General features: G+C 35.0%; 1 protein-coding gene across 1 annotated transcript in view; it reads left to right on the forward strand.

Annotated features, from left to right (window-relative positions):
• The window catches only part of LOC136026277 (breast cancer type 1 susceptibility protein-like), a 44,782-nt gene that overhangs the window by 11,481 nt on the left and 16,757 nt on the right, over positions 1-16,544 (forward strand). Inside the window, exons 3-4 of the mRNA XM_065702666.1 lie at positions 3,908-4,003; positions 10,913-14,868. Coding sequence (XP_065558738.1) covers positions 3,908-4,003; positions 10,913-14,868 — 4,052 coding nt within the window. The remainder of the gene's footprint in view (positions 1-3,907; positions 4,004-10,912; positions 14,869-16,544) is intronic.

The raw sequence follows: 16,544 nt of genomic DNA on the forward strand, positions 1-16,544 counted from the left end.
TCCAAAGAAAGAATGAAGCTAATGCAGTTTATTAACCTATTAATAACTTTATTATATTATTTTTTATTGATTTTCAAAAGGACATCAAAAAGTACAAATCTTTCACTGCGTTTTTCTTGGAATGAGTTCTCGAGCAGTGGGGTTATTTTGATCTCAGGCTCTGAGTAGTGGAGGAAAAAAAAATCATTGCTGGCTTCCACTTGTCTTATCAACAAAAATGTCGTTTTTTTATTGTCAGTTTTTCTGATTTTTTACTTTTTTTTCTGATTTTCTGGTGCTGGTTGTGTACTCGAGTATATTGCATATAATATGGGTTTAATAGTTTTAAAAAACGATTAAGACAAAAAAATAGACTAAAAAAAATATGTAAAAAAACCTAAAAAAATTGTTAGATAAAACAATTAGAGCAAAATGAAAAATAAGTGTATAGAAGAACACAAAGTTGAATGTAAAAAAAAGTGCATAGAAGAAAAAACGCTGGATGGTAGAATTTTTTTTTCTTTTAATAATTATCAACTATCCTTTGAATTGGTATCAATTGCTCTTGGATTTCGTATGCTCTTTGGAAATATCCTTGTGAGTGTTCAGAATTAAGAGTATGTAAATTGCTTTTACAGGAAACACTCAACATGTAAAAATTACCAAGAACTTACCAAATTGCCATAATTACTTTTATAGGAAATCACACTCATCATGTAAAAATTACCGAAACAAATTCTTGGTTAGATTTGCATTCTGAAAGGGTCTCTTAAACCTTGCATTTATAAAAGTACTTTCAGTTGAAACTCCAAAAGGAATATTGCATAACCACGTTATGAAGTGATATAAACAGTTATTTATAGTCTTTGTTTGACTGGCCATTTGAGGCTTTTTCCATGTGTATATAGTACTACACTGTTGTGCACTAACCATTGTAGGTTAATGTTGAGGCTTTTGAAAAAAAAATAATGAAAAAAATGTATTAGGTGTTTACAAACAGCATAAATTATGCCTTTTTAGGTATATTTGATCTTCCAGGGGGGTATATGTAACCCCTCCCCTGTCTTTTCTTTGCAACTCAGTATGAAAAAAGGCGTTATTATTGCTTCTATAGAAAATCATAAATTTTATATTAAACTTCCAAGGAAATGTCAACTTGCTAGGCGTTCTTTGCGCGTGCTGGGAAGATGTTGGTAGCATCGAAATGTGCATTTTAGTGAAGGTAGTTTGGCATATGTATGTAGTTAATCAAGTGCAGGTAGTCCTTTATGACTATCTAAACAGAGTTGGGATGGGAAGGGGGTTATTGGGACATCCCCTAAGAGTAATATTTGTCTAAAGGCTCTCTCCCCTATAAATTGTAAAATTATGAACTTCTAATTCATATTCTAGCATTTTTAAAACACAAATCTGAAGGCCCAAATTTGAAACTTTCCATAACAGGTTCTTCAGATTAATATCGGTTCTGATCAAACAGTTCGTGGTGACGAACTGTAGTAAGGAGCGACCCGGCTCAATAGTAAACGAAACTCTAAAAAACAGAATTTTGATACTAAAAGATACATCAAAAGAATCGGATTTTCATGCTGATTTTAAATATATAAGTTTCATCAAATTTAGTCTTTGTCATCGAAAGTTACGAGCCTGATAAAATTTGACTTATTTTGGAAAATAGGGGGAAACACCTCCTAAAAGTCAAAGAATCTTAACAAAAATCACACCATCACATTCAGCATATCAGAGAACCCTATTGCATAAATTTCAAGCTCCTATCTACAAAAATATGGAATTTCGTATTTTTTGCCAGAAGACAGATCACGGGTGCGTGTTTATTTGTTTGCTTGATTTTTTTTCTTTTCCCCAGGGTTCATCGTATCGACCAAGTGGTCCTAGAATGTCGCAAGAGGGCTCATTCTAACGGAAATGAAAAGTTCTAGTGCCCTTTTTAAGTGACCAAAAAAATTGGAGGGCACCTAGGCCCCCTCCCAGGCTCATTTTTTCCCCAAAGTCAACGGATCAAAATTTTGAGATAGCCATTTTGTTCAGCATAGTCGAAAACCATAATGACTATGTCTTTGGGGATGACTTATTCCCCCACAGTCCCTGGGGGAGGGGCTGCAAGTTACAAACTTTGACCAATGTTTACATACAGTAATGGTTATTGGGAAGTGTATAGATGTTTTCAGGGGGATTTTTTTTGGTTTGGGGGGAGGGGTTGAGGGGAGGAGGCTATGTGGGACTATCTTTCCTTGGATAAATATGTCATGGGGGAAGAGAAATTCAATGAAAAGGGCGCAGGATTTTCTAGCATTACTATAAAAAAAAAACAATGAAAAAATAAACATGAAAAAGTTTTCAATTGAAAGTAAGGAGTAACATTAAAACTTAAAACGAACAGAGATTGTTACGCATATGAAGGGTTCTTCTCCTCCTAAATACCTCGTTCTTTATGCTAAAGTATTTTTAGTAATTTCAACTATTTATTCTATGGCCTTTCTGACTCAGGGGTCATTCGTAAAGAATTGGGACAAAACTTATGCTTTAGATTAAAGAGCGAGGTATTAACGAGGGGACAAACCCCCTCATATACATAATAAAAATATAAGAATATAGAAGTTTGTTACGTAAGTTAATTATCAAGTTACGTATAGTTTTTACTAATGAAAACGTTCGTTAAAAATTAAAAGTTCTAGTTGCCTTTTTAAGTAACCGAAAAATTGGAGGGCAACTATGCCTCCTTCCTCACCCCTTATTTCTCAAAATCGTCTGATCAAAACTAAGAGAAAGCCATTTAGCCAAAAAAAGAATTAATTTGCAAATTTCATTTTAATAATTTATGTGTGGAGAGCCAAAATCAAACATGCATTAATTCAAAAACGTTCAGAAATTAAATAAAAAAAACTAGTTTTTTTTAACTGAAAGTAAGGAGCAACATTAAAACTTAAAAGGAACAGAAATTGCTCCGTGTATGAAAGGGGCGGTTCCCTTCTCAACGCCCCGCTCTTTACGCTAAATTTTTTTACTGTTTAATAAAGTAGAATTGAGAGAAAGAGTCAAAGTTTAGCGTAAAGAACGGAGCGTTGAGAAGGGAACCGCCCCTTTCATGCACGGAGTAATTTCTGTTCGTTTTAAGTTGTAATGCCGCTCCTTACTTTCAGTTTAAAAAAACTAGTTTTTTTATTTAATCACTAAATAAAAAATGATACGGTACTTTTATATAAACATCTCGATCTAGGTTATGCATTTTTTGGGGAGGGGGGGGTCATTTTCCCCATGGTTTTAAATGTAACTTCCAATTAAAGTTATTCACTCAATAGCTACTTCAAGTTAAAAATGCAATACTGTGCTTGTAAACTCACATTTTGTATGATTTTAATTTCATTCCATTTTATCTAAGGTTATACTCGGACTTGCACAGGTACGGCACTATGGAGGGTGTGAGTGTGTAGAGTTTGAAAAAAAAAACCTTTGAAGAAGTTTGTAAGAAACAGAAACAAACATATTTAAAGGTTATCATTTTTCAGGGGAGTGGGTATGTTATACTAATGTCTGGGAGGGAAGGGGGTGGAATCTCTCCTTTTAGATATGCAGCATAATTTTTTTTATAAATTTTAAATGACAAGGACCACCGGCAGACGACAAGGACAACCTAAAAAAAAGCGCTCAAAAGATATTTTTGAGAATAATTTTCAAAGCAAACTAACGTCATCTATATACTTGCATTGGCAATGCAATTTTGGAACAACGCATTTTTGCAGTTGCAAGTTCAATTAAAACCACTGAAATGCCCATTGCTAAAGGCTTTGTTGTTGAACGCTATATCTAAAGTTTTTCTTTTATCAAATCTGATTATATTTTGAAAATTTCTTTAAATAATTTTCTCCATTATGTTTGGAAGCTCTAAGTTTCAACTTTGATTATTTTATAGCGGATAAAATAGCTGATTTTTGCCCGGACAGAAATACTGGCAGTGAGTTACTGACAAAGAATATGAATGAGAAGAAGAAAATTCAAGTGTATAAAGGTACTTCACAGCTTCATTTTTGTCTTTTTTCCTATTTTTTTATTTAAAAATATCTCATTATAAATATAACCCAAAATATAATTCAAGGCCTCCAATTCCAATTCGGTAAGAATAGTTGCATGGTGAGTATGTAATTTAAACTAACATTGAAACTGTTTGCAGAAAGATGTTTAGGTTCTGTGCCTAGGATACGGTTACGACACGATTGACTCTTCCTTAGTGGCAAATTAACTGTATGAAAGGCCGTGATCACGATTTATACCTGTTGTTGCTATGTCATTATTGATCCAGTAAAAAGAAATGAAAAGTTTTCGAATCAAAACATTTTTTACAACTTCACATTGTTTCTGGTGGAGTTGTGCATAAATGTTAAATTGTAAGATAAGGTTTAGGTTCAGTTAACTTTTAAGTTAAGTTAACTTACGCGTTTTTTTCTTTTTTATTAAAACTACTGAATGAGAAGTACTCGCTCAGATTCAGTTACCCGTTGTATAACGTCACGCAATGGTTTTCAGAGCTGAAGATTGTTGATTGGATGAAAGTAACAGGCAGTTACCAATTAAAATAAGACATAAATTGAGTTATAAGTTAAGTTTTAAGTAAATGATGAATGGTGTGTCATTCAATTTGTTAATGTGGTTATCATTTAATATATATATTTTTTTACAAGTTTCTTTTTATTTCCATAATATTTATTTTTAAATCTTTATACGGTCATATTAACTTATGAGTCTCTTCCTATGTTTGAATTTTTGTATTCATATGAAAATATTTGCTTATACCATCTCACATAAGTCAGAAACATTTGCTTAAAAATTTACTGAGTATAATTTCCTTCCCTGTTTATTTGTATTTTTAGTTGCTGGCCGTTAATTGGGCTGAGAACCCCTTGACCTATAAAAAACAAAACAACGACAACAAAAAATAACGTACACGGTGAATCCAAAGAGAAAAAAAGGGATTACTGTTCTGCCTTGTGCTTACGCGTTCTATTTTGTAATTCCATTGGTTTTTATGTGCTTCCATTGTCCATTACTTTTCAACAGGAACATCTAGGACAGCAATCTTTTTTTGCTTTGATTTAATATTTTGTATTTTTGTCCGTTGATTTTATTTATTTATTTTTAAAATAATTTAAAACTAAATAATTTGAATATATTAAAAATTAAAGAAATTAAAGTTAAATAGTAATCTAAAAATAAATAATGTAAAAATTAAAGATAATTTTAATTTGTTTGTAAGTCAATCATATTATTCCTTAAGCAAATGTCAGAGTGAGAAGCCAAATAACGTGTTTTTTTGGCCTGCTGTTACTTTGTCAAATTTTGACCGTGTAAATGGACTGACAAGTTTTGAACCACAATATTTCTTACAAGTAATTTTTCTATTTTGTTGGTCAATCAGAGCTATAAATAAGCTTTAAGTACTTACTTAGGATTTCCTGTTCAGCTTGTGGGATACTAAGTAGTAGCCATCTAATTTTTTTCCCAAAAGTTGTTTTTTCAATTTTTGTTAAATTTGAGGCTGTTGGAAATCAACTTTTGAGGCTGATTATTTTAGAGACTGTTCATTTTTGTATGAAATTGTTTGCTTATTCTACCTCATATGAGCCATAATTGTTGGGTGGGGGACTGGGGTCGTAGGATTTTTTTTTTAAGTAATCGAAAGGGCTGCAGAAACAAGTTTTGTCTTAGGTTTATCCAGGGAGCATTCAAGCTAATCTTGTCGAGAGGAAGGTATTCTCCTACCTTGTGGCCCCTTGGTCCAATTGTGATCCCTGTAGCTATTGTCTGAGTCTGGTGTATTTGATTGAATCTAATCATTTGATTTTAAACCTATCTCCTTTACTATGGGGTACCACGTGTCTCTACTTTTTTTTTCTCAGAAAACGTTATGGACCATTAAATAAATGCTGTAGATTCCCGTTGAAATGCCATAAGACTGATTAATAGCTCATTACACAAAATTTACATGGAACATTTACACAAAAACTAAAGAAGTGGAAACGCTGGCCGTATCGCTGTGAAAATATGGGAAACCGATGGGAGAGAAAACTCAAGTTCTTTTCTGTGAAAAAAGAACCAGTGCAACTTTATTTCTACCAATTATACATTGTTGGAAAAACAAAACGAAAAACGAGCAGTTGCCAAAATGGCATGAAAGGTGCATTAATTCGCAAATTTATTCCTGCTTTCTTGATCACGAATGAAAAAGTAATCTAATACCAATCTTTTTTCGGAAAAAAAGTAGAGATAAATATAATAAAATGAGAGACCTCAGCCAACCAAATGTATCTGCTCACACGGGAGGTGCTAAAGAGTAGGAGTGGGGATACGCAACTGTTAGGAATAGGACTACGACATTTATGTAGCTCGTATGCAGTAGAATCATCTTGCTCTATAATAACTGCACTTTGTGTAACTTAATTTAAGATGCTCACTCTTAAGATGAAAAAAGAAGAACAAATTGAAATAGGACGTTGCAATGGACGTTGACTTCTAAAAATGTCATTGGGTATTCAAAGAATTTTTAATTTCTCTCACTAAGTTTAATTTGTACATATATTTCGTCCGCATAAGAAGGTCATATTTAACGGGGGGGGGGGGGGGCGTTCCCAGTAGCAGCTGAGGAAATTTTATGCCCTGTAAAGTGAATTTGTATAATTTGTGGCCTGTCAAAGAATATTGATATGCTTTAAAGGCTAATTGAAGGCCACTGAAGTGAATTTTTATGGCCTGTGAAAGAATATTGATATGCTTTGAAGGCCTGTGAAGCCAATTTTTATGGCCTGTGAAGTAAATTTTTATGGCACGTGAAAGAATATTGAGATTTTTTAAAGAATAATTGAAGTAGTTGAAATTGTTTTGCTACACATAGTTGATGTTTTTTGAAGAAGAAGAACAAAACGTACCTCAAAATTTCAATCCTAAACACATGAATCAAATGAGCTGAAGATTAAGACGTATTTGGGGACATGATCCAAAGAATGTTTCTTGTCATAATTTTAACGGAGATCGGAATGGGGTTTTGAGGCCTTTTGTCGGAACAATTTCAGTTTAGGGATTTTATAAAAAGAACGTAAAGAATACGGATTTGGACTTCATAGTCCCTACCGGCGGTGCTGATATACGTTTCATGGCCTTTCAGCCAGGAAGTGCAATGGGGGGTTGTGGCCAGCCGTTCTATGCTTTTGCACACCCTTCCTGTTTATCTTCCCCAGATTTCTGCAGATACTTGTCTAGAGCTGGGTCGACTCTGTCTGAGCGTACAGTCACATCACCGATCTCCATCCCAAACCGAATAACCACCGACACAAGGACTCGAACCCCTGTTCTCACAAAGGACTCCATTGCTTTAGCGTATACCTTAATTAAAAAAAAAAAAATAGAAACAAGGAAACAAAATTTATGTACTTATTAATCGGCATAAAAACTTTGAAATGTTTTCACTTTTATAACTTTAAGAAATCAAAAACTAATTAAGGTTCTAAGGAATAAATATCAAAATATGTATATTGAACTGAAAATGTTCATTCATTTGTAGTTTTTCAGTAAAGTGCAAATTATATTCTGGGTTTTAGAAAGCATAGGGGTTTTGAACCCTGCTCATGTTAATTTCTTTTCGTGTTGGGTTTCATTTATTTATTGATGGTGGTTTGTGGTAGTTGTAAGCTTGATAGATTATTTGATTATTTTTTTGTTCATTTTAGGTTTAATGGAGTCCTTTACTTTTTTTTGAAAAACTTATTTTGTGGAAAAAGTTTTTTAATTAATCCTTTGAAAGAACTTGTCTTAAATATAACACTTCAACAAAATAGTAATCTTCAATTTAAGCAACCACAATAAGATTTTCTTTTAATTTCCTCTTTTTCTTTCTTGTTGTTGCTGTTGTTTGGGGTTTGACGCGTTCGACCAATAGGTAATATGCGTTAGTGTCACTCGATTTTTCTGTGCCTTCTGTAATCACTAGCTTGCTTGGATGTCACTTAAGTCAGTATTTGCTGAAATTGATCGTGTATCACTTATCTTGGTATTGGTGGAGGGTTTTTCACCTGCAGCAATTGCCTGCATTAAAAAACGGGAGTCAAAATAATGCAGCTATGCTTTGTCATACATCATATACAACACAATTAAAATAAATAATGCAATTTCTCGGTATAACCTTCCTCATACATCCAGGTATAAAAATATAAACAGATAAAATACGTATAATATAAACCATTAAATAGTAAACAAGCAAAAATAGTAAATAGCATAAGTCTAAATACTTGCTTGGAACATGCACTAAATACCCATGCTTGGAATAAATGCTTTCTTTCACCAAAACCTTAATTGTTTCCCCACAAATTATTCAATTCTTTTACTATTCGTAAGATATTAATAGAAAGCAAATACTCCATTTGTGAAAAGTTACTACACAGTTTTCGCTTGTCATGTTTATCTTACTGTTATTCCAATTTCAGAGAAAGCATTTCTCCTGTCAAGTTAATCAGCATAAAACCTATCTACGTCTTCTTTTTAACTGTGACTTCTATTTCCATCAGCATTTATGCTGCAATAACATACCAATCCCTTACTAATCTTTATGATAATCTTACTTTACCTATCTCTATAATAATAACTTTAACACTATAATAACCTGAAGGCTTATAAGTTGCTTTCCTGTTGCTTCTCCTAAAACTATTAGTTCTATTTGAGTCTCCACTCGAGCCGACTTCAACCTCTGTTTTATCTTTATCTACTTCTGGACTAACTAGACTATGCTCTATTTCGACGTCTGGTTGTACAATAGAAACGGAGCTACCCTCCATCATCTCTGAAGCAACTGCTGGAGTCTCCACTGGTAGCTGGTATAAAGACGACCCTGGATCAGTTCTTTTAAGTGCACGATTCTGTAACTACAATTTTACAATTGCTGATAACTCCGATATTAATGTAATTGTCTTAATTGGTTGCTGGAAACAATTCTGAACTACCAAAAGTTTGTCACCCAGACGTTGCAAAAGCTATAATTGATGCTATTTTGTTAATTGATGCTATTTTGTTCTTTGTCTCTAGATTTGAGTTTACCAGTGACAATATTAGGTTTTTTAATCATATCAATTTTCACCTGAAAATAGGATTCAAACATAAGAAAGTTTCTGAATCCTTTATAGGGTTTATCAGACGACTGTTTACTTCTTACAGAGATTTCTGAAAGTTCTGGTACCAAGAATATTGAATCCTCTAAAAAAAATTACATTATATAGGATCCCCAAAATTTAAGCTTTAAACCCTTCATTTCCCTCTGACTTTGAGCTTTGTCTTGGACATAAACTAAGTCCCCTTCTCGTAAAACAGGTAAATCTACAGCATTTTTATTATATTGTACTCTTTGAGACTTTCTCTGCTTTCCTATTTGTTCATCACAATTCCTATAAGTCGTGAATGAACTCCTGACTAAATTAACCATTATAAATATTAAAATAATCAATGGTAGGCAATAACAATTAAATATCCAAAAATGAAAGAGGTTGTGTTCCAAAAATTATGTGATATATATAGTTGTGGAGGACATAGTAGAATTCAATACATTTTGAAAGAAAAAAATAAGTATGCCATGAATTGGGATGATCCTGACAATAAACTTTTGACACGAATTTTGTCACCTTCACGCGATTCTCATATAATTCATTCGATTGAGGATTATAACTGGGCGAAAAATGATGCTTAAACTTTAATTTCGTTCATATCTATGAAATCAGATTTGAACCGAGATTGGTAGGAATTAGTCATCCAAACTTCGAAAAGACCAAAGTATGCCATCACTGACTCGTAAAGAAAGTTACACCTAGCCTCAGTTGTTATTCTTGGGGCAGTGTTCAGAATAAAAAATTTTAAAAAATGAAAAGTGTCCGTTTTCAGTAGGACCACCTAAAGCACCCCCCCCCCCTTGGACCAGCAAAGTCCACTGAAAACACACGAAACGGTATTTTGGCTCTTCATTATTTCCCAACGTAGTTAGAAAATTATGATGCATTTTATTTCTGGGCAAGCACAAACTACAGTTTTTGTAATGCTCTCGATTCAGTTTTTAAATTGCTCTCGAACGTTTGTACTTAATCTATCAAATATAAAGATGCGGTTCAATCGGCCTAATGTCTTCTCCATAGACATGCGATCACCAATGAGTAACAACCAAGACGTAAGATTATTTTTCTTAGACACTTATCTCTCTCTCCCCGTGTCATTCTCTCTCATTGTTCATGGCACGGAACTTTTCCGCCGAACCCTCCTTTTTTAGTGTCCATGGCACGAAACTCTTTTTCGCCGTACCGTTCTCTCTTCTTGTCCATGGCACGAAACCTGCAGGCTTTTCGAGTTTCGGTGATCCACCGTGTACCACTCTCTTCGCAAATGGGAGCTCAGACCTTCCTTTCCCAGGATCCTCTGAACCCATTAACTCTACCTTCCAAATGTTTATTGCGTCAGTCTGTTTCTCAACTTTTTTGTAGCATAGAAGCAAACAAATTTTTTTTTCCGTTTAAAAATAAAAATATTTTTCTTGTCTTTTAGTTCTTTATTTATTTCCATGCTAATCTTTCGACCTGATGCTTGAAAACAAGGACTAAACATGTAAGGCACTGGAACATGTTTTGCTAAGGACTTGATTCGTCCACTCTCTAACTCAGTTTTTTAACAACAAAAAAATTATTTAAAGATAAATAATCTAGTTATTTACTTCTCTATTTAATTGTATGGTAATTTTTGTCTTGAAATTTGAATTTAAAAGCAAAGCACGAAAGGAGCCGCATATGATTTGCTAACGATCCTATTGCTCCAGTCTCTGCCTCAAATTTTCTTGAATGTAACAGCCAAAAAAAGTGTTAAAGGTTGAGAAACTATTCATAATAGTTTTTTTTTTTTTCAGATCCGGTTATAAAGGAAGAAAAGGGCGGTAAATTCCATGCTAATATTGGATTCCCCATAAAGTCTAAACAGAAAGCAAAGAGAGACTATTCAAGGCAGAAAGACGTTTCAGAAGATAGTCAGTTCCTATCGGTCAGTCAGCGTTATGAGCCAGTCTACAGTTTCGGAACCCTGAAGGAAGCTAAAAAAATTGATTTGGGATCAAGCCCAGCAGCAAAAGAAAAAGTTTCAGATTGGTTGGAATCAATCGATGAAAAAAATGCATCACCTTTAACCATGATAGAAGAAATAGAAGAATCTGAACCACGTCCAAAACAGACAGAGAAACAGGGAGATAGAAAAGTAAAAAACAAAAGTGGCAATACTTTTGAAAAAACACACACGAATGGGGAGAGTAGTTCAAGAAAATTTTTCAAAGGGGAACGGCCTCAGAGATATAGGATTAATACCTTCCCCGGAACCCCAATGAGGTCACAACTTGGGAAGAAGCCAAGATACATGACTGTAAGCCACGATAATATCAAATTTGACAACCCTTACGACTTTCTTCCCAGTCAAGATTCAGACCTAGTGACAGCTAAGCAAAAAAAAGGCAAACCATGGGCTTCACGTCGAAAAAAGCCACCTAAGTCCCCTAGTCCAGATTTGGACGACTTTGATAAACTCTTTGCCGAAGAATTGAATGGGAATGCAAAAGAATCGAATGTGATTAAAGAATCGCCCGAAGATATAAAAGCTCCAACTTCGCCTGTTATTGAGCTCTTCTCTTCTCAGCCAAAAATAGAAGAGCTTGACGATATAAAAACGGATAGGCAAAAAATATCTAAGGCCAAGGCTTCTTCTAAGAAAGCAGAGCCTAGACAGACCAAACAACGAGTAACTCGCTCCAAATCAAAGAAAGAAGCTGAAACTCTGATTGAGGATGATCTAAATTTGGAGAATCTTTTTGCGAATGAGGAGCATGTTATTGTTGAAAGTCGGGTTGTTGCAACAACGTCTAAATCGGGTGTTATTCCTCCAGAAATTAACGATAGTCCACAAATAGAAGAGAGTAGAGATGTGTCAAGGAAGAGTTTCAATGGTAAGCTGGTGAAGAATATGGGTAAATTTAAGCCACCTGAACCTTTTTCAGCTGAGAAAGCTGAATCATTGGTGTCAGTCTTGAAAGGGCCCGGAAGCGAAAGAGAAGTATGCAAAAAGAAAGTCATGTTCCAACACCCAACAGAAATAGCTCTTTACGATGTTCAATCAAGTAACGAAAGCTCTGTGCTACAATCACTAACGACCCAAAAAGGGGAAGAAAGAACAAGTGTAGTTGAAGAGTTGCAACTCAACCCTATTACTACTACCCCTGAAAAGGTTGTTGTACCCTCACCACAACCTGTAGCACTTTTGAATAGATGCTTTACTTCACCAATAAAAAATGGAAACAAGGTTGGGCAGTTACCAAAATCCCCCGGCTGGTCCCGCATTGAGGGATTGAAAGAAGATTTGGATAAAAGGCAAAGAACTGTGAAATTAGACGTGACTATTACATCAAACGCAGTCCGGGAACCTGAGAATAAAGAAGCTGATTATATCTGCTCCTCTTTTGATGATATACAAGCAGTTGATATCCCAAAAATGGGTTCTAAACTGCAAGAGTTTATGGTCTTATCTAATCATAATGAAAATTCACCCACTCGTAGCATACCTTTTTCACCGAAAAAACAAACTAGCTATTTTAATACTCCAGAGTTGCCTAAGCGTGCAACGTTTAAAATTCAAGCCGAAACACAGGAGTTGTCTGCTATTTCTTCTAAAGAATCAACACAAGACCTGTTTGTTGAAATGATTAAGAAGAAAGAGCAGCTTCAGACTCGGCCACCTCTACGCGTCAAAGATCCACTTCTGCCATTTCCTTCGGGTAAAAAAATAAGAATTGTCCCGAAACCAAGCTCTTCCTTTTCTATTGAAAAAGTTGCTGAAAATATTTCAACAGCGGCAACAGAGATACTTGAATCGGAAGGTACTACAACTGTGATAGCCAACAGTGAGGAAACAACTCATCCGTCTAGTGAAGGGAATGAGTCCGGCTGCCACTCTCACCCTCACACCAGGAATGTTGAAATTCAAGTGACGCAAAGCCTGTATGCTAATGTTGAACCCAATTTAATAAATGAGGAACAATCAGTGCCTGTTGAATTTCAAAGGGTTCCTTTTTTTAGAAGGGGTGCTATCAGAACTCCGCCTAAATCACCTGAGGTCAGACGTACGATTGCATTCCTTTTGAAAGGCAAATTAAGCAATTCTGATGCTCAGCACACCTGGTTTAGGTCTTCTAATCTAGGTCATCATGCACCTTTACCTTCTGAAGAATCACTTAATGATAACACTGTTGTTAGTTTACTGGTTCAACAGGGTAGAGAACATCCTATAAGCCCTATTAGTAAAGTAGAAAAAGACATGGGAATCCTATTTGGAGAAAGTGACCCCCCACTTGCCATTGGTGTGGCTGAGGATAATGTCCATAATAGAGTCATTGAGCTGCAGTCAGACGATGTGGTAACTTCTTCTCAAAGTCCTGCTAAGCGACTAAAGAGAGATGATAACGTAGCTACTGTCTCTAATATCTCTTTGAGTAGCCCTGAGAATAGAAAAGTTAGTGAAGAAATAGGAAGTAATATAGCGAATGAAGAGACTGACAATTTAGGAAAGGCTCTCATTTCTTCTGAATCAAAAAGTGGCACAATTCCTAGATTAAGTCGTTTGCGCTTGGCTTCAGCTAAAAGTGAAGAAGAATCACCTTTTGAACTTGAAAGTGAGAGCCTTGATTTGGAAACTCAGTCAGATTTGTGTAATGAGCATCAAATTATTATGCTTGACGACGCTGATGTTTGCAGAGAAAATATTGAGAAACGTCATTTGAAGGAGTCTTGCATACCAGTAACTAAATCAGACGTAGAAAATGCATGTACTCCAGTTCATGGCACTATTCCTATTTATGAAGATAACAAAGATCTTTTTGCAGATGATGAACAGAGAGCTTTGAAAATTGACTCTCAAGGATTGGTGGAAACGCTCGTGAATATAGAAAGCAGAGAAGCGAGAAAATTTGAACGAACTACAATGCTAAAAAAATACAGCCCAACTAAAAGTAGATTGCGAGTCACTGATAAACCAACTGTTGTAGCTGACCGTTTCGAAAATTACCAAGAAAACTTAACATCCAATGAGCAAGTAGTGGGTACTGTCACACCAAAGAGAAATATTGAAATCCCTCCCAGTCCTCTAAAGAGTGTTGAAAATATCAATACTTTTGATACCCCTAGAAGCAGAGGTAAACTAACCTTGTCAAAAGAGCGGGATCACAAACCACATAGAAATTTGTCAAAAGGACATATATTATCAGAAAAACCAAACTCCTCTAAAGACAAAATGTTTGGAATTAGTCTCGAAAATTATAACAGTCTGGTTGAGGGAATGCCAAGTCCACTCAAAGTGGAAGGCATACAAGCTTTAAGTACTCCAAAGCTGTTGAAATCAGGCGGTGTAACGAAGCAACGCACTAATTATGAACAGAAAAACATATTGATGAACAGTGACTCGGTATCGACACTAGCTCCTAATACTGTTGGTGTATTACCCCTTGATGAACGAATGAATACCAATAATACTCATTTGTCTATTAATCCAAGTTTTCCTGTGCCAGAAATTCCACAGGTCTTGGAAACTCAGTCATCTCTCAGTTGTGTTCCATCTTATCTGCTAGATCGGACGTTTTATTCAGATGCTGATGAGGCGGTTTATACAAGTCCCGAAGGTAGGAAGAGGTCAAGCACTGAGTTTGATGGCCCTTCTGTAGATGGGAAGCGTTCAAAGGTAGAAGAAATGGAGACCCAAGACAGTTTTGATGAAATTGCTGCCAACATGGCAGACGATCTACTGACTGTTCATGAGAAAGATGTTGTTAATCTGGTGAGTTCCTTTAATCTTCAATTATTTATTTAATTTACCTTAGATCCTCTTGTGACTTTGGATGTGTGTAGAGCATCCACGAAGAGTCACTTGTCGTCTTTCATCGCAGTGGGCGGTGAAACATACTACCATTAAGGGTGGTGAGTCTGGCCCAGTAGCTGTGTCGTAGTGGGTTTGGGGGTCTCCTAACTATTGGTTTGCATGGTTGCCACTGGAGGACGGCCTTGGTAGTCGAGTTTTGGCCATGTGAATCATGTGGCCAAAGTAAATTCACTTTCAATTATTGATCGCTTTGATTATCGACGGTTGAGACGTCTTCTGTCGTAAAGTAGCTTCTTTTACTTTCGGGTCCAGTGGATGTTTTGAATGCGTCTTAAACGCATATGTTTGAATGGGAAGAGTTTTTTTTTCAAGTTGTTTGTGTAAATGCCTGGTTTTGGAACTATAGCTTAGAGGCGTAGCTAGGATTTTCAGCACCTGGGGGTAATTTTGCTCTTGCCCCCTCCTGGCCCTACCATCGCTACCGAGATATAAGTAAACCAAAAACTTAAGTTTGGTGCCCCCCAGAGGCTGCGCCTGGGAACAGCCGTCCCCCTTACCCCCTAGCTATACCATTGGAAGACATTGCTGTCTATTTTACGAAATGAATAAAATATTTAACCTTAAATACTGAAATAATACGCAATAAATATTAATGATTAGATAAAATTAATAGTTTTGCCAAAAATAATTTTATTTATAATGAATAGATAATATAATTAATCTATTCATTTGATCCTTTATATAATTTCCATGCTAATTTTTCGTTTTGAAACTTAAAGGGAAAGCCTATGGCTGATTTATATAATCAACCTTCATGTCATTAGGTTAGTCTTCTCCCGGAATCTATAACTACCTAATCTATATCTAGAATCTATAATTTATGGTTAATCTATAGTCAGAATCCTTAATCTGTAGTCTATAGCTAATCCTTAGCTAGATTGTTTTGTTTGGAGCAAGCTTCGCTAAGACTCTATTACTTCAATCTTTACCTCAATTTTTTTTTTGTAATCTAATACAAAAAAGTAAATCTTAGTCTATTTTTAATGATTCTTTATTTGATTCCATGCTAATTTTTCGTCTTGTAATTTGAAAGTAAATTTAAACGTATAAAGAGCATAATTCGCAAAGGATCCTGTGATTCGCTTCATTGGTCCTGTGTAGCTCATGATTCTTTTAGGACGAAAAAAAAGAAATAAATCTAGTTTTAGTTGTTTAGGAAGATTATTTAAGACAACCTGAAAAACACAGATTACCTTCATGCACTTTTGCAAGAAATTGTGGTTTAATTTTATCAGTGTTTTTGTGACGTATTTTCGTAAGATAATCACGTTATTTTGATTTATCTTATATTTATATTATATATTTGTATGTTAAACATTAATTCGGTAAAAAGAGCAGCAAGTTCTACTTGATTGGTTCTCCTGTGTGAAGTTAAGCTAATAAAAAGAACGTAAAGTTAAGTTCCAGCTGATTGGTTCTTCTATGTGAAGTTTTAAGCCAATAAAAAGAGCAATATTTTTAAAGATCTAGTTTGTCTGGAACACCAGAGATCCAAGTATAGAAAGCCCCTTGGTAAATTGTACTTGACTTTTACCGATAGTCTGTTTTCTTTTTCTATTTTTAAATTTCGGATT

Source organism: Artemia franciscana, chromosome 4 (genome assembly GCF_032884065.1).
Source record: "Artemia franciscana chromosome 4, ASM3288406v1, whole genome shotgun sequence".
Classification (NCBI taxonomy): Eukaryota; Metazoa; Arthropoda; class Branchiopoda; order Anostraca; family Artemiidae; genus Artemia; species Artemia franciscana.